This window comes from Lissotriton vulgaris, chromosome 7, assembly GCF_964263255.1.
Source record: "Lissotriton vulgaris chromosome 7, aLisVul1.2, whole genome shotgun sequence".
NCBI classification, from domain to species: domain Eukaryota; kingdom Metazoa; phylum Chordata; class Amphibia; order Caudata; family Salamandridae; genus Lissotriton; species Lissotriton vulgaris.
In genome coordinates this window covers 458,197,541-458,216,964 of record NC_141695.1, presented here as the reverse complement: position 1 = coordinate 458,216,964, position 19,424 = coordinate 458,197,541, and the positions used below count along the sequence as shown (strand labels likewise).

General features: G+C 43.5%; 1 protein-coding gene across 5 annotated transcripts in view; it reads right to left on the bottom strand.

Moving 5' to 3' along the window:
- Positions 1-13: 13 nt before the first annotated feature.
- LOC147701859 (uncharacterized protein ZSWIM9-like) overlaps positions 14-19,424 on the bottom strand; it is a 43,387-nt gene continuing 23,976 nt past the window's right edge. For all 5 annotated transcript variants that reach the window (XM_086930486.1, XM_086930489.1, XM_086930487.1 and 2 more), the window contains one exon: positions 14-2,058. In XM_086930486.1, coding sequence (XP_086786612.1) covers positions 672-2,058 — 1,387 coding nt within the window. In that variant the 3' untranslated portion in view covers positions 14-671. The remainder of the gene's footprint in view (positions 2,059-19,424) is intronic.

The window sequence follows — 19,424 nt, the reverse complement described above, 5'->3', positions numbered from 1 at the left end:
CCACAAAGTGATATTGTCAATTGTTTTAATACATATGACAAGTATTAAATTGGCAGTGCAGCCAGATGTTCTCATTTTAGTCTGTGATAACATTGGTGATTTTTCTCAAGACAAGACCAAATCCTGACCCCACCACCCTGTACGAGTTTTGGGTCATTTAGAAAGATTTAGGGCACTGCCAAAGAATCTCTTTATTAGTACAAATGCACAGAAAGGGCAAGTGTCCTACCAAACGTAACCACCCATGAGTGGAAGCCAAGAGAAGGTTAAGTTTTACTTTCACATTGATCTGGGGCTCTCTGCTAAGCATGCCATCAAAGCTGCCACTGACTGGCAAAAGGAGCAATTTCATACAGACCCCAAACAAACCAGCACCTAACAGTAATTGTTTTCAGGCACCACGCAGTTGGATAGGAATCGACCTATGCTGTTCATGACATTTTACAGCACTTGAAGGGCATCTTCCTCCTCATTGGCTGTGTGATAACATGGCTCTAACTTACTCAGCCTAAGAACCTGTAAGTACTGTCAAATCCCTCTTCCAGCACCTCAGGACTGCTGAAGAGACCCCAAAGCATACCCTGGGTTAGGCAGACAGGTATTGCAAAATACCCCTTTGGCAATTTCCATAATGTATTCATGGCTGTCAAAACGGATAGCTACATCTGATATCAACTCTGAAGAAGGCCGCTAGGAACAGTCTGCTCTCGGCAATTATTTGATGAGGACTTGAATTCTAAGAGGCGAGCATCAAAGAGGGTGTGCCCAGTCCAGAGGCGCGCAGAGAAAATGTGCTGACAGGGCAGCATGTTGCAGGTGTAGATGGAGCAGCTACAGGCTGTCATGTCCTGGTTCACCATGAATGAGCAGATGCCACCATCGAGCGAAAAACCCTCAGCTGTCACTTTTAGGTCATAGATACTATTTTTTGCCAAGCAGATCTCCTCCTCAATTAAGTTGGCTGACTCTGGAGTACAGACAGAGCGGTACAACATAACAATCTTGTTTGCATCCAAGTATGCAGTCTCAGCTGTTAACACCTCCAGATTCAGCAGGCCCCGCAGAAAGGCAGGCAGTGGCAGTGATGGGACCAGGGCTGCAGCAAGCTTCTGGATATGGTTGGTCATGAGTTCCGTAAAAGGGCAGTCTCTCCTCTTCTCAAAGGCCCAGCACTCCACCCACATTGCCTTTTTGGGGTGCCAAGTCTCAAGAAAGTACTGGAGAAAATCCACCGGACACATATCTTTTAAATCACCAAGATACTGACCGTAAGCATATGCAGAATCCGAGTTGGCCAGGCTGTGCAGCACATTCCTAACCTTGTCCAATTTGGGCACATGCAGCTCTTCTGCTTTGCTGAAAATCATTTCTAGCACTCTAGTTCTACATACTTGCACCCGGGAGCATGGCAGAACTGCTTCCACAGATTCCACATCTCGAATGCAGGCTCCCACTGTGATACATTTTACATTCCCTTTGATAGATGTGGCGCTCTGGACCAAGGAGGCTACAATGAAAAGAAATAGGTCAGGTGTCCACATCCTCGCCACGCAGTAGGCGCATTCCCGTCCTCTGCCGTTGGCATCCTGACAGAGCACAGAGTACAGTTCAAACTCCTCATCAATGCAAACAACTCTGTCCAAATAAAGAAACTTCGGAAATCTCTGGACCAAATCCTGCATGTGGGAGGTGGACAGGAAAATGCGATCTAGCACTGCAACGTCCTCTTGGAATACCAGCTTGAGCTTGGTCCCTGGGTCGCTCTTGAAAAGCTGATCAAACTCATGCAAGAGATCGCACATGCCTTTGTCCTTGGATCGGCTGTAATCATAAAGGTTCAGAACCAGATCACGGCCCAGAAAGCGCTTAGAAACACTGTTGGTGATGCGGATGGGTAAGCCGAGGCTGGCCTCCAGCTGGTGCCTTTTGAAGTACTGCTTGAACTCCATCTCTGACAACTTGTGGCTATGGTCCAGGGCTGCCTCAATGACCACCAAGCGGTCCTTCTTAGGACCAAGCCGTAGGGTAATGGAAGCAGGACAGTCAATCTTCTCACGTCTGAAACATATTAACAGAACAAAGTTGTATTAGTTAAGAAAGTAATTTCAATTCGCAGGCAGAAAATGAATAGTTCAATCAGACATTAAAAGCTAAAGTCTTTAAATAAAGTAAAAAACAACATTTACGATTACAAAAGATTACTGACAACTAGCCTGCAACATTTGCGTTCCAACTCCGATATATTTTATAGTTTTACTTTTTTTTTAATGTTTCCCATTTTCAAGTCAAGGAAATACAATTTTAAAACAAATACTGGCAAAGCCAAGATGTCTGGCTTAGAAGTAAAAGGACTTCTTCACTGAATATTTGTCAACCGAGGAGTCTCCAAACAGTAGCTCGTGAGCTACTGCAGCTCTCCAGATACCTCGGAGTAGGTCACCTGTGTGCAGCACAGCTTATTACATTAGAAAGCTTTTGCTTGGTTGAAATTTATACAGATAAAAAATTGAAACTATACATCATTAATAATATCATTAGCTCTAAATGCGTTTCATCGAACATAAGTAGTTTTCCGTACAGAAAACGTTGGAGAGCTATAGCCTATGTGGATGAGTGAGTTGATTGTGAGAATGATTATATAGTTAGATGAAAGGACAGAGGAGAGTGCATTCATTGATGGATAGGTGAATGAATGAGTGAACCACTGATTGCATGGAAGAACTAGTACGTGGTTGTATTGATGTTTGGATGGGAGGGTGTGTAACATGGATGGATCGTGAGATAAAATGGTGAGTCCATGAACGGAAAGGGCAGTGTTTTAAGGGCAGTGCGTAAGCAGTAATGATAGTTTGTAAGAGGCGAGGGCAGGGTGGTAAAGCTGGGGCAGCCCAGGAAGCAGAGGTGGAATTGGGGCATTGTTTTAGGTTGAGACTGTAAATGGGAAAATCCGTGCCTGGAAAAGGATTGCATAAAAGTATGTCAGGTTGGTGAGCGCATGGATGGGTGAATGAGAGAGTGCAGAACAGATGAAGGGGGCATTGGCAATATTGTCAGGCTAGGCCAGTGTGGAGAAAGGTGCAGTAAAATTAACGCTATGGGAGAAGTGGCACTGAAGCATTTATGATACTACATAAAGTATCATTTTACTTTTTTTTAAATGTGTTTATCCACATTTTTCCACAAGTAAGCTCGCGACTTTTGTGGTAGTCAGGATTAGTAGGAATAGAAAATAGTGAAGGACAGTAAAATGTATTTTCTTACACGATGTCGGGCCTTTGACATGCAGCATTGATTGAGGAATACTAAACTGAAAAGCCACTCAGTACTTATTGGAATCATTTTAACATTTTGGCGTATACATTTTTTCCGTTAGTCGTACAGGTGGGTGTATTAAACTGTCGTGTCAGGAAACTAGTTAGCGGTCTGCAACCCTAGTTGAGAACTAATGCACACGCCCCTAATAAGTTAGGCAACTAGACACCCACCTACATGCCTTTATAGTGGGCTGTAAATGGGTGCATATTTCTTGAAAAAACACCTTCAGCAAAGCCATCAAGGTGGAATGGCAAGATCGGACTTTCAAACACCTTTCTGAGTGGCTCACCTTAATATTGCTCATAGCTCACCATCACTATAGTGATAGTTCAAACAGCTTCCCAAATCTGCTGTCCTTCATACAACCCTCGACCACAGAAGACTATCTGCAAAAACGTAATCCCCTACTGAAGACTACTCCAGCCTTATGTTCGGTTTAGTATGATTTTCAGAAGCTATAACAGGTCACCTTTCATCGGGCACGTTCACACTGATGAATCATTGGGGGAAGATTTTGTAGAATTGGCATAATCCTGACCTGCCTAAGTCTGAAGCTTTGCCCAATTTGAGATATCTGGTGGTCATCCACGTAGTTGTCACAAGTAAGCCTTTGCCAAACTTAATAATTGTGGCTGTGTTAGGCCAGTTGCAAGTACATGAGATGCTAACATTTATATTTTGCTTCCCTGGACCCACCAATCCTTAGCCCAGATGATCTCTTCAAATTCAAATCCTTGAGAAATTTTATTAGATTACAAAAGTTTGTTAATTTTGCCCAGTTAATAAAACCCATTGCAATGGAAATGCCCCCGATAAATCTTTACATCATCAAAGGCAGGGCAGAGCAGACCATCACATTTAAAACACATTGTTCAGACAAGGCAATCTCATACAATAGCCATAATACCAGGTAAAAACATCAGAAGCAAAGATAAAATAACATTCTGATTCAGTGAAGTGGAGACACACTGAGACATGGTGCAAAGTAGTCTGTGAAAAGTTTTTGAGAAATGGAGACCAAGTGAGAAGAAGCAATGGGAGGAGAGAATAGATTTTCCAAAGTGCTCACCTATTTTCCTGACCTTGAAAGCATTTGACTATCTGTTCGTGCAAAACAGAGAGCAGATGCCTCCAAGCATGTGTTAATGCCCCTTTTTAGATAGAATGGCTTTAGGAAGGATCTTCTAGGGGCATCAAAGGCAGGACAGCAGCAAAGAAGATGTAGCCATGATTCGGACCTGCAATTGCACAATCTATAAGCCCCCTCCTCACCACGTGGGGCCCAACGGTTAAAAGCAGCGTATCGCAGGCCTATAAGAGTTTTAGTTTTGAATAATCTTTTGTGCACAACAATATAGGTGAATTAAAAACTTAATGAACAAAATCATGCTTGGTGCATTAAAGCCTACGTTTATAGCATCTCTAGTGCATGCTAACATTTTCACTTTGCTATACAGATGTCAAGGCCATAAAAGATACATAGACCAATGCTGAGACCGCACAAAAGGAGTGCCGTTTTTCAAGCTCTATAAGGCTGAAGTCTTATATTGAATAAGAAAGCAACTCCTATTTAAGTGCGTCCCCTCTTCAGTGATAGTGGCTATGTTATCTATGTTGATTCTCCCAGTACTTCGATAATGGGGAGCGACCGTCGCTTCCATGGTGGGCTGTGTATTTGCTGGTAGATTGGCAGGTTGTTGCCACTGTACATCAGGCTGGCCGAATATCACACAAAGGTTTTGGACTTAGACTGAAGTATATACAAAGCATTCAATTCATCATACAAGGGCCAGGGCATAGATATTTCTTCTTATGGTTTAAGATTATATCTGCGAAAGCAACAGTGGTCCCATGCATAAACAAAATTCTGACAACAATCAATATAGACACGATGGATACTATATTAGTTATGACATGTCCAGCCGGACAGAGGTCTCAATCTTTTACTTTTTTTTAAAAGGAATCAACAAGAATTTCCTTCAGCAATTCTTCGTGGTGGGGCACAAGCCTGTACCCTAACACATACAAATTGGAATAGTGAAGAGAATCACAAACAAACAAAACAAGGCTTTTTTAGGCAAGAACTTCAGATTACTGTAGTTAATAATGCAACAGAAATTCAAGTAACACCATTACAAGCATGTAACACATGGTATACGTTTTTAGTATATGGTGTATAGGAAAGGTTGACAGCGTTTCGATCCCACTATATAATCATGGGGATCATCATCAGGACATTAATAATGCCTAAACATTATAAACCTTTGTAGCCTAGAAAGGAAAGGAGGAAAGAAAGACATAAAGAAAGCAAATTACTAAATCTGACATGGATTGGAAAGCAAAACTATCATGCATGGTAAATGGGTGATAGTTTTCTTAAATATGTGCAGTGGTGCGAGTGGGTGGTGGTTCAAGAGGGCCACTAGTGTGAGTTTACGTCGGTGAGCATACGTCAAGAGAGACCGAAACAAAACTGGATAAAAACAGAGTTCAATAACAAGGTAGTTGCGGTGATAGGGAAGTGAAATTGACTGAACGGCGCAAAATGAGCAAGGCAGTGAAGTTATGCCAGAATAAACTAGGTTATTAGAAGTCAAAACAGCGAATGGATAGGTGAAGGAGGCCGTGCCCGAAATCTAAGTTAACAATAGGCAAACATAAGTGGATAGAGACAGAATTTAATAACAAGGTGGTTGCTGTGATGGGGGAGTGAAGTTGACTGAACGGCGCAAAAACAGCAAGACAGTGAAGTTGTGCCAGAACAACCTAGGGTGTAAAGAGTCAGAACGGCGAATGGGTAGGTGAAGGAGGCCGTGCCCGAAATCTAAGTTAGCAAAACACTAGTGAGTGAAGACGTTTAGGGCGGCGCATTGGCTAGTGGAGGCGGATGGGGTAGACTAAGTTACGCCTCATACGTTTGGAAAAATCAAGTGCAAGTGGAGTGAGAAACGGGGAAACCGGAGCGGTAACTAAATGGAAATCACACCCCAAGTGCTGGAATAGGCATTGTAAAGGCCAGGGCTTACCAGATAAGCCTACCCTAAGCGGTCTGGGCAGGGTAAGGTGTAATATAGGCTAAATGACCGGCAATCTTTCAAAGAGAAAAAGGAAAAAGAAAACCGCATTACGGTTAGGTGGTTCCTGTAAATAACAGGGGAGCCGAGTCACCAGGGCAGGAGGGATTTTTTACCGGCGATCGAAAGCCTAGGGAGGACACGTCAGCAATCTGCTCGATCGCGTTATGAGGATAGAGTAATCCTAATGGGGAAATAAATCAGGAAAGGGCATATTAAAAATACGATCATACTCCGCCTAAGTCAGATCAATTTCAATACGGGACCGGCTTACCGGATCAGTCGGCCGTGATTTCTTCCTCGTAGTGCAATGGCATGCCAATGCGGAAGTTACATATAAGAACTTAGAGGACAAATAGGAGGGGTGAGTAGACAGCCCTGCCTTGTGCCTCTGGTGATTGGAAAGAGGGTTGACGTGTGCCCATTTACCCACACTACTTCTGAGGGGCGGGTGTAGCTGCTGAATATCAGTTTCCTAAATCGGTCCACTATTCCAAAGTATTTGAAGGTTGCTTCCAAGTATGGCCAGTGGACCCTACAGAACGCCATTTCGGCATCAGTAAATAGCAGTATGCGTTCCAGATCTTGGGCGTTATCCAGGAGATGAATCAGTCTTCATGTGTAATCGCTACTCTGTTGGGTTGCAACAAAGCTCGCCTGCTCTGGGTCCACCAGTCCCGGCAGCATTGGGCCTAATCTGGCCACCATGATCTCAGTGAAGAGCTTAAGATACACATTTAGGAGGGATATTGGTTGGTAGGAGGAACAATGCTTTCTATCCGTACCAGGTTTCTGGATCAAGACTATGGAAGCCTGAAGCATCATCGGCGGGACACCAGCAGAGTCGCCCAGTGCGTCATACAATTTAGTTAGTATTGGCACTACAATGTTACAAAAGGTTTTGTAAAATGTGGTTAAGTACCTGCCTGGGCTTGGAGCTTTAAGAGGTTTGAGACGGGGAATGGCAGAAATCACCATCTACATGATTGGGCTGTCCAAGCTAGTCGCCTGGTCTGAGGTCAATTTAACTAGGGTCGCCCCTTGGAGGTATGTCAACGATCCCTCTTCAGGGAGTTCTTGTGCTGTGTAGAGATCAGCATAGAAATCACAGAACGTTTGTGCTATATGCAAATTAACAGTGTGTTCGGAGCCAGTCTCATCCCACACGAGATTGAACCATGGCCGCCTGGCTTTGCGCTTGCAGTTTAGTAGATAAGAGCTGTCTGCATCTGTTCTTGCCAACGTGAAAGGAATTCCTCAATCGTAAGGCGCTACGCAAACAAATGATGGACGGAATGCTGCATAAATCATACATTCACCCCAGTCAAGAGATCTGGGTTAAATCCATCATTCTTTTGCTCACCATGCCACCCCAGTTTAGACACAGCCATATGCAAATCAGTCTTGAAATGTGCCTCATGGGAACACTCCAGACCGAACTGCCAAGCCAGGTCCTCCCTGGACCGGAAACAAGCAGCCTGGGTCCGGTTTCTGGGTATTACCATTCATCAGCCAGGCTAGCTTGAATCCAGTGGCACAGTGAGCAAGGGACCCACGTCTGGGCATACCCAACCCACTTAGGGTGAAAAGTGCTACACAAACAAATGATGGACGGAATGCTGAATAGCGTCAAGACTGATTTGCCTATGGCTGGGTCCAAACTGGAATGGCATGGGGAGCAAAACAACAATGGATTTAGACCCAGATCTTTGTACTGGGGTGAATGTATGAGATTGTTTTGCATTCTGTCCATCAATTGTTGTTTTTGCATTTGTCACCCTGAGTGGGATGGGTATGCCCAGACGTGGGTCCCGTGCTCTTCATGCCACTGGAGTCAAGCTATCCTGGCTGATGAGGGCTGAAAGCCCGAAACCAGTCCTAGGATGCTTGTTTTCAGTCCAGGGAGGGCCTGGCAGTTCGGGCTGGACTGTTCCCATTGGGTGCAGGTTCAAGACTTATTTGCATATGGCTAGGTCCAAACGGGAATGGCATGGTGAGCAAAAAAACAATGGATTTAGGCCCAGATCTTTGTACTGGGGTAAATGTAGGACATTGTTTTGCATTCTGTCCATTAATTGTTTTTGCATCAATCATAAGGGAGCGTGCTCTGCTCTTTCCATGTCCAGGCCAGCTAGTTGCGATCGGGCCGCCTCCAGCTGATGCCAGACAAGTGGGGCCCTCGCCCTCTTGTTGATGCGCTCCAGCTGGCGCATATGTTTAGTAAGATCATCTCTGTTAACCCTGCGTATCTGGTTATCCGCAGAGGATATTGGAATGAGGGCCCCTTGTGCTACTACCTTAAGTGTTTCCCACAAAGTGGTGATGAACGTGTCAGGTGTCATCATAGGTCAGGAACTCTTCTAGTGTTTTGTCAGCTGTTGTACCATGCCGGGCCTTTGAAGAAATGTATCGCGTAGCAGCCATGAGTGTGAGGATGTGTGCGCTAGCGGAGATGCTAAAGTAAGGGTCACCGCCGCATTGTCCTAGAGTGAACGAGATTCAATCTCTGAATATAGGACAAGGGGAAGCAATTCTCGGGATCCCATGATCATTATTTATAACAATTGTTTCTCAACAGTTTCACAGATGCAAAATTTAACATCAGTACAAAATCATGACGTCATACACTTATTTGTCAACAAAAAAATCTTTTTCTGTTCAATTTTCATGCCCGATGCATTTCGGGACTGCAACGTCCCTTCTTCAGGGGCATGTCTTACAGTTTTCTGTATTTCATTTATGAAGCAAATCAACCAGAATCAATCTCCAGTATAAGAATATACTTTGAACACCAGCAGACCTACTCGGGAAGCAGAATTGTTGTACTTGCAGAGTCCAAAACTGTGTTAATTTGGGACTTTTATACTTGGGAGTATATTCACATACTGGAGATTGATTCTGGTTGATTTGCTTAGTAAATGATATGGACTTTATATTTTGCTTAGAAAACTGCACATGCATGTAAGCCCCCCCCCTCCCCCCCCCACCCCCCGTGCACAATGTATAATACCGCCCTGGTGGGTCATCATCAAAGATCAAAGAGGCACATGCACTTTACAATCACTTCCATGAAGTGTGTCCCACAACATAAATTATACTCTGGGGCACCGTAGCAGTTTCTGTTTTCTGCAAGTGAATGATGCACATTTCAATAAAAATGGCAGTTCTCACATTAAGAGCTTTTGCCAGTGCTGTCCGAGAATTCAGTGCTAAATTGGTAAATAAATAAATGAAAAAGTCTGCTCTTCTTATACATAGGATGCACTTTTCCTGTTTGCATCACGGCGCACCTTTAAACAGTCGCACTGTGCACTAACAGTGAAAGTGCACCTTAATAAAGAAAATGCGCTGCCCTCAGGGCAGCTGCAATCTCGTGCTGCCTTGAGAACAGCACATTTTGCGAAATATGGATCAGCTGCTCCGTGTTTGACTGTGCAGATGTCAACCTGTCTCCACTTTGAGGGAAGATTAGAAATCCTTTCGTAGGTGGGTGCAGTGAGAGACTGCACATGCCTGCAAGGGGATGTCTGGGGGTGCATGGGACTAGCTTTGCCACTCCAGTGGACTGCCATCTGGGGGCGCACCAACAGTGTGCCACCTTTTCGTGGCACACTTTCAGTGCACCTCCTAACCGCTTTGCTGCATTTGCACCCACGTGAATAGGGTGCAGAGGCAATGAGATTGCTTCATTTGCATGGGGTCACATCCCCATGCGAATGAGGAAATGTTCTTTTGAGAAGTGCTGCTGCTACTTGTTCGCCAAGAAGGGGCCGCACAAGCATATGTGGCCCCTTCTGTAATAACAAAATGTCCAGGGGGAACAAAAAATGGCAAAATTGTATAGTGCTTGAACTCCTTCTTTAAACATGTTGGTAGTATAGTTAACTTGCCTAAAATTCACTAGCATATGGTACAAAATTGACCAGGGCCTGGAAAGAAATGCCACTAATGGATTGCAGTACCTATTGCATCATTCCACTACAGTGGAAGTACAAACATGGCTTCAGGCCTACCACTGTTGCCTTACTGCAGCAGTCTAAAAAACACAATTTGACCTGTCAAAATTAACACTTTTCACAGGCAAAAACCTCCTATTTAAATATAAATAAGTCACCCCTACATAAGGTGTGTATTCCACAAGGAAGAGTGCATTGTATTTAAAAATAGGACAATAAGAAATGTAGTGTTAACCTGTCCTCACAGGAGCCAACACTGAAAAGCTACTTTTCTCTGTGGAAGCCTAGCTGTCCTATGTAGAAAACCAGAGCTGTCGAGGAAGCTATACATCCAATTTAGGCATCAGGTTCTCCTGCTGTGAGCTTTTTCCAATAAATGGGCAGGTACATTCTCTCTACGCTGACCGACCTGTAACTATGTAGAGGAGTCAGAGCTACATGTATTTTTTTCCTGCCCTGGCTACAGTAATTCCAGGCGTCATTGGTTGATCCAATTATGTAGAAATTCGGGGATCAATCACTGTGTAAAGGCGCTTACGTTGCTGAATACTCTATCCCCAACACTGTTCAACCTCTTTGTGTCTGATCTCTCAACTGAGCTGGATAACTGCAACCACCATGCTCCGAATCTAGGTGGCTTAATACTTTCAAACTTACTGTATGCCGACGATCCTATATTGATCAGCCGTACTACAGTCGGCCTGCAGCATTTGATAAACACAACAGATAGCTTTGCAGGCAAGAACGGGTTAAGCATAAACCTTGAAAAATCTAAAGTCATGGTACTAAACCAGTGGAGCAAAAAACATCAACCCCGATGGATGATCGGGGGCCAGCTGCTGGAGACAGTCGACAAATACAAATATCTGGGAATAATCTGCGACAGGAAGGGTGCATACGTTAAACAAAAGGCAGCTATCAAAGGCAGAGGGACCTTATTGGCAGTTTCACTAAAAAACATCAAGCACAAAATAACCAACCCTAATCTCATCCCTCTACTAGAAGTGCTTTGAGCTAGGATTCTACCTACTGTCACTTATGATAGTGAACCGATGAGAGGACGAGATGAGATCACCTTGGATAAGGTGGTCTCCAAGGCAGTCAGAATAATATTCAGTATCCCACAATATACTTCGCCAGCACAAATAAGGCTAGAGTTCAGGGTCCAAAAGCAGGAAATAGCACAGAAAGGTGCCTACGCCATATGCTGGCACAAAAAGGGAGCTGAGGCCCACACCTTGAACTTGTATTTATGGAAGGAGATAAGAAAAAAATAAAATCTTGCCACGTCCTGCCTTAAATCAGCAATTAGGCTTCTTGCATTACAGGACATATGGGAAACCAGTATATTCCAAAAAAGCTTCAAGGATCTTGTAAATAAATCAGTAAAGATTGTATCCTTTGAAGAAGATAAAGCAGCAATAAGTAGGAAGGCTTATGGATGGTTTGTAATCCAGAGTTACTCGATCTGCAAACCACAAACATACCTAGGAACAGGTTTTTCGAGACGCATGAAGGTACGTTTCTAGTTTCTGCGGTTGGGCATCTTACCCGTTAAGAGGCACCTCCCTCCATGGAAACGTACAGACCCAACTAATCATTGTAGACTATGTGGCGAGACTGAAGAGGATGTCCTACACCTACTGTGCATCTACAAAGGCTTAGACGAGGAACGAAGACAGCTACTAAAGCCACGCCTGCTTGAAAGTCAGATACGAACATGCAGACAGGCGGTGAAAGCCTACTTTGAGGGAAGCGACGTTCGGTTGGCCTGCAGCTACGTCCGCTTCATGAGTGCAGTAAAAACGAAGATAACCCCGGCAGTACTCTAATAAATTGGTCATCTACCCAAGCTCATCGATCTCAGAGTTACTTGCTGGAATCTTCCTTAAAAGAGATCTACTGTGGTTTTTACTGTTACAACTACTATTTCTTGGGATTGTAAATAGCTTCTTATCTGGGGATCAATAATTGTGTCACAAAAACTGCTGATTATAACTGGCAAACATGCACTTTTGGAAGTGCATCTTTAGACTCCCATGCTAGTTCAGTCATAACTCTAAAAGCTAATTTTATAACAAGCTTTTGCAATGCAATAGGTCTTGCATTATTAAAGTTTGAGCTATTGGTGTTGCATTATTTCGTAGTGCCAATAGCTCAAACTTTAATAATGAGAGACCTACTGCATTGCAAATGCTTGTTTTTTTCAGGCAAAACGAAAGAAGTCCGGTTACTTAGTCCCGGGCACCTATTTTTACAAGAAGCACCACCATTGACAAGCAGTCCCTAAGTGTCTGAAACATATATCCGCTCAGGAGGTGAGCTGGAAACTGAACTGTCCCCTCTTCACTGCGCACCTGGACAAGCCCTTGGGCATTACGACCTTCCATAGGACGTGCACGTGCTTGCGTTTTTCCTGTCGCCACAGAAAAAATGTATCTTGTGTCTTTCCCATCTCGTAAGAGAATGATAGAGGAGCAGCTGTTACATGTAATCCCAGTGACACCATTGCTGAGACAAACATTTTCACGAAGATGCATGGGAACATTAAATCTGAACCACATTGTTAAACTAAAGCATGGCTTGACTCCAGCAGAGGGAATGCCACCATATGGAAAATAAAGGAAGAGTTTATAGTTTAGAAAACATGACAAGGCTGAGAACTTAAAGCTGCATTGTGTAATAGCGTCATTTTATGAGGAAACAGTGAACCCACGGTGTTGTGTATAACTTATAGTTTATGAGGTATCCGCTTACTTTGGTGGCAAGAACCATCACAGTTTTGATGACCCTGGGGAGTGGCAGCAACTTTTTAATGGTTTGCTCCATTATGGGGTGGTTGCAAGCCAAAAAAGATGGCGCTGTGAGCTCAGTCCAGACTCCCCTCTCCAGTGAGACACATCACACCCATAACTCATAGGCTGTACGGCATCTAATGTATTCAAGATGTAAAAAACGACAGTCCAAGCCCAGGTCTTTACTCTTAGATGGGGAGCTTCGCTGCACACTGGCGTCTGTACCTCTGTTTTCATCTCATCCTACATGTCACAACGCGTCACAGAAAAGAAGTGAGGAATGATAAAAAAAATTGCTGACATCCTGAAGGAGACGCATTTGGTGCCCACCCAGCCCTGCACCATATGGAAACTTCACTACATCACATAATAGGGCGCATAGGCTGGAGTACACCTATAGCGCACCTGCCCATCACAATTAACCACCTTTCACACTAGCGAACATGAAAAAGGAGTCAAGATTTTGCAGGGCTCAAAATCAAGAAGTACAACGAGAGTCAGCAGCGCTTTTAAACAAGCATTGCGGCACCGCTTTTAATGTTAAAAGTAAAGCGTGGGTGCCGCGATGATACCAAAAGTAAAGAAATAGAAAAAAACATCTGTTTCTTTAATTTTGCTATAATCACAGCATCCACGCTTTAGTTTTAGTGTTAAAAGTGAAGCGCGGGTGCCGCAAATATAGCAAAAGTAAAGAAATAGATGGGGTTTTTTTTCCCTTTACTTTTGGTATAATCGCGGCACCCGCGCTTTACTTATAACATCAAAAGTAAAGCGTGGGTGCCGTGATTATACCAAAAGTAAAGAAAACAAGCGGCACTGAAAGCGATCGCGTTGCGATCTCTATTGTCAGCAACTAGTGGTGAGCACGCACCACAGAGGAGCGGGTGAAGGGAGAGCGGCAGCGAGGCAAACACGTGCTGCTGCGCGTGCTAACCACCAGTGGGAATGGGAGGAGCCATTGCGTGACATGCGCCCGCCTTTGCCTAATTGCGTGCAGTATTTGTACAAAAAAAGCACGCAAAAGCCAACAACAGCCGGAGAAAGCAAAACCACACGCACAAGCATGTGGTTAGCTTTCTGAAGCCCCAAGAGGTCTCGCACTGCACGAGCATTGCTGCGCACTGCACGAGCACTGCTGCGCACTGCAACGCTAGACGCGAGATCTAAACACATGGACTACCCTAGGAACCCTAAATGTGACATCTTGCACTTTTCATAACATCCATCGAACTTTGTGATTATACTGTATTCCAGTTTTTATATTCTTGTAATTTTATGGATATATTGCAATTTCAAAATGAATTTTAACTATCTTTTCTATTACAAAATGTGTTGTTATATGCATTTTTGCACAAGTGTTTTATTATGTAGTTGATTGCAAAGGTTTTTATTAATCATGCAATAAAGAGTCTTACTTGCTTACTATCCCCAATTGTATTTGCGGTGCAACGCTTCCTACTATCGATGTGGTGTGTGTGCATGTCGCTTTTGAAAAACAATGTACAGGACTAAGTTGACGCAACTTTCAAAAAAAACTTTAGTCAGGCATGATCCCTTTTAACCAATTGATTTTTATGTGATTTTTGTTTTTTTAAGAGTTTTATTAATATGAACTGTATTAAGCTCTATTTCTGCCCAATAGCTGTATATTAGTGTAATATGGCACTTTGTATGTGTTGTTACATATTTTGCTAACCTATTGGGGTATGGGTTATCAGTCTGCATTTGTAACATAGGATTCTGGGGTCTTGAGCATGTACTGGTGGTTGCTTTTTTGTAGTTAGCTTTTTACACGTTTATGGTCTAATGACCGCAATAAAGTATTTGAAGACAAAAACCACAGAACGGATTAAAATACTAGTAATGACTGTAAGGAATGGGAGCAGCTAGAACAATAATGAAATAACTTTTTAAAACAATTTTTATTGAGTCTCACTTTTACAAAACTTGTCAGTCAGTACATTATATGCACTGCAACTGTTACAATTTGGTACAGCATCACAATCTGTAAGTTTTAGCCCGCTGTGTAACTTGGGGAAGTGACGGATCTGGGTGCCACAATGGCGAGGCGCTCCCCCACTGCAGTGGAGTGTGAGCATGACAATTGTGGGGCTTATGTCTAAAGTTTATGATAGAAATAACTTTAGTTACTATGCCCTAAGATAAGTGCCCTCAGACTGATATTGGCGAGGTAAAGGGGAAGCTATGCAGCAGCGCGAGCACATGTGCTAGTGTGTTGGCAAGAGGATAATGGTGGTTGAGGACACAAGGGGGGGTTGAAGCAACTATTTTAACAGTTATTAAAAATCCAATTCAACAGTAAAGTCGGATTTTTAATAAATATTAAGGAAAAGGAACTTTTGGAAAACTGGAAAGTGTCCCTGCCTGAAGGTTTTGAAGGCTAAGTTGCATTGGCTCTTCACCTTCTCCAAGCCAGTAATTAGGTGTGAAATGCATTCCAGGGGCAAACAATTAATGGACAGAGATGACACCTCTAAACTCCAGAGAATATGAAGGGTGGGGCTGTGAGCATCCTTTTTGCCACTACAGACACACATCTTTGGTGAAAGACCAGCTGGCTTCACACATAAAACTTGGGGAACACTTGAAAGAGGAGAGAACAGCATACCAAGACAATTCTTGTAGATCCAATGTCTGGATCCTGAAGGGTTCAGCTTTTGTCCTACTAGATTTCGGTCTTTGGGATTACTGTGGGAACAGCATCTGCCTCAAACTCGATTTTTCTCACAGTATTGCCATTTTATTAAACTTTACACAATTTTCCTAATTTGATTTGGGCTTTTTATTGTTTGTATTTTAACTTTATTACTGTTCTGGAACTACTTACATACTTTACACATTGCCCAAAGTTAAGCTCATTTGCTCTGTGTCATAGCTATCAGAGGGTTGAGCACAGGTTTATTTTGTGACTTTGAGGTTGCACCACGACATGGGCTGTGAATAATCCTTGAGGTAGCTAGTGACCCACCCAAACAATAATCCAATTTCTTAAACCTTAATACTGCTTTCAGATAAACAAAGACCCACATGCCTGGTAGAAAGAAATGTGTGGCAGTCCTCAAAACTGCTTCAAAATAAACACACTAGTCTGTAATAACAGCCAAACAGTTTCTACATTTAGCAGTTCACCTCAAACATCGCACTAGTTAACTTCATTTGAATACTGACATACACATTTCTGTGGACGGGTGCCTTTACGGATCAAAGCGCTGCCAATATGTGGTCCGGCGCACGTACCATTCGGCTAGTATGCAAGGACTGATGTAGAGAACTATATAACTAACAGTGGCAATGGAAAGGAAATACTTAACAAGATACCCAACTGGTTCAGTAGAAAATTTTTATTATTCACACATTGTTTTGTTCACAAGTGTGTAGACAACACGCCTCACCCTGAATTGCAGTAGCTGAATAATCGACCCTCAAGAAGGCGTAACACTTGAATAGGTCTCTAGGCCGAAACATGTTGGCCTTTTACTAACACAGACACTCCTTATAGCGATATCTGTGTGACAAAGCTATTTGTTTTTTAATCCTGACACTGGGTAGCAGAATAAAGTTGCTGCTATGCTAACCCCGTAGCCAGTTTTACATCACACTCACACTAGCACCGCACTTTTTTACCACACCACACTCACATAGGGTACACCCGCCTTAACATAACTAAAAACATCCCTAAGCTCCTGCCTCGTAGAGAAGGGGTTGTAGCCCACGTGGAGACTAGGTCTCTTACGTGAGGAGGCACCCCTATGATGAAGCATGGTGTGTAAGGGGAACTGTCCTAAATAGGGACTAAAATAGAGCAGGGCCTCCCTAGGATCCCACCGACTGATCTCATCGCTCAACTGGGTGGAGGGGGGATGCATCCCAACAGACCAGGGAGAGGGGGGGGGGGGGGAGGGGCAGCTAAGTAAGGGGCTTTCAAACCCTACTCCCATTCCTCCTAGTGTAGTTTTGGGTATCAGTCAAACATATCCCTCAACTGGAGGTGAGCCTCGCCTACACAGTGGCTTCCCAACCCCGAGAGCAGATAACCCGCAATTATTCCAACAAACCTTAGCTGAGAAACTGCACTCCCCAACATACCTTCACTTACCGCCAGAGGCCACTCCTTACACCGTTGTCCTGGGGAATATCCCCGAGCTGGAATCACAGACGCTGGAACACTGGTCCACCCTGCGTAATAAGGCCCTTCACCGCCTAAGCTCCAGAACAGGGCTATCAACCGAACTGTTCACAGAATTCAAAATGGTGCGAAGGGTTCTGTGGGTGGGGGAAGTCTCAGAAAACTCTAAGTGTTGGGGGGAGAAATTGTGTGGTTTTGAGCTTCAGGTCACCCAGCATGGTTCAGTATATCTTGTCAAGGGCAGGGACCCGCGGCGCAAGGGGCAGCATTCCTGTATTACCCCTGGGTTTCTTTTATCGAGCTAAAATTGATTTTAGTGGTTCTTATCTGAGAGGGTCACTCCACCCATCGGGGACTTCCGCTCACCCTGTCCCCGTAAGTAAGTGTGCATACCTTCAATAACAGCCTAAGATCAAGCCGTATAGATTATATCCTTCTCAATGTGGAATTCTGGGCTCATTTACATGATATGTCGGTTGTTGAGCAGACCGAAAGTGATCATGATCCCCTAGTATTATCACTCATGGCACTGAGCACATCAGTCAATGCCAACAAAGACTAAGCACACCCCCTAGTGGAAGCAGCTGTCTCGAACGATGATAGAAGAGTCAGATGGGCTCGGCTGTCAAAAGAGAGGGGGACATGGAGCAAATGAAGTCTATGGTCGCCCATTCGGTTGCCATTCTTAATAAATGTAATTCACAAGAGGATATTAATCGTATCGTTTTAAGTGTTCAAAATCTTTTTTAACTATACAATCACTCCAAGAAGAAAACTTTAGGTGCTAAAATAGCTTCCTGGTATAAAAAGTTATGTAGACAGGCATATCGGGAACTTACAAAAGCCATTAGATCCAAAAATGTGGGTGAGGTTAGACTGATGATGATAACACACAAAGTTTATTTAGACCATAGTCTATAAGCCATACACAGAACAATGGATTGCATATCTTGATAAGACATTTAAAACCACAATTCATTTTACACATTTACAGCACTTGTAAAACCATAAGCATACAATATTTAAAACCACAGTTCATTTTATACAATTACAACACTTATGAGAACCATACACATAAAATTGGGATACTGGCTAGGTCTAGGTACAAAGCATTTAAAAAATCAGCCAAGAAGGACTGGGATGACAAAATGTTGTCTCTCACGTTGCTAGCTTCAAGTAGGTAGAGCCATGGTTAAATTCTGAAAGATAGTTAAGTGGGGTAGTAATGGTACACCACATATACCGGCCAACCATGTAGCGCCAGATTTGTGGGTTGCGTATTTCGAATTCTCAATCTCAAACATTGACTCTTACGCCCACTATCTTATTATACATATAGATTATATATATATATATATATATATATATATATATATATATATATATATATTCCTCTCAATGATGCCAAAAGGGATGGTACGGACTGCATACCGACTGACTTGTATCATTGTATCAGTATGATAAAGAGAACTGGGTCAAATACATTACTTTTATAGCCAACGCCGTAGCTAGTGGTGCATCCATCCCGGATACATGGTCTGAAGCCATCATACTACCAATATATAAAAAAGGGCTCATCACTTGGCAACTATAGGTCGATTAGCCTTATTGACTCAATGTAGAAAATAATGGCCAGATTGGTCCTCAGCAGAATCCAAGTGTGGATTGAGGAGAATGAGATTGTCACCTTTGCAGGCTGGCTTTCGTCCTTTTACTAGCACCATCGACCAGGTTTTTAGGTTTGTTATGATCTACTGTAAAGTAGTTATCATGGGAGGAGGTTCGCTATACGCAGCTTTTATCGACCTCAAGTCTGCATTTAATCTGGGTCCACGCACCAAAATGTGGAGCGTCCTTTTGGATGCAAGGATGCCCCAGGAGCTACTAGCCTTGATAATTAAACTGCACACTTTGAATTATGCGCAGGTGCGGTGGGGCACAAATGGTGAGGTTACAGCCAGATTTCCAGTCCTAAAGGTGGTGCGCCAAGGATGCGTCCTGGTGCCCAAGTTGTTTTCCTTGCTTATAGACAGGGTGGTTCACTACTACTCCACATGCCACACAGATGCCCCTAGTTTGGCGGGGCTGAGGATACCATTGCTCATGTTCGCTGACGACACCTTGATCCTATCCAAGA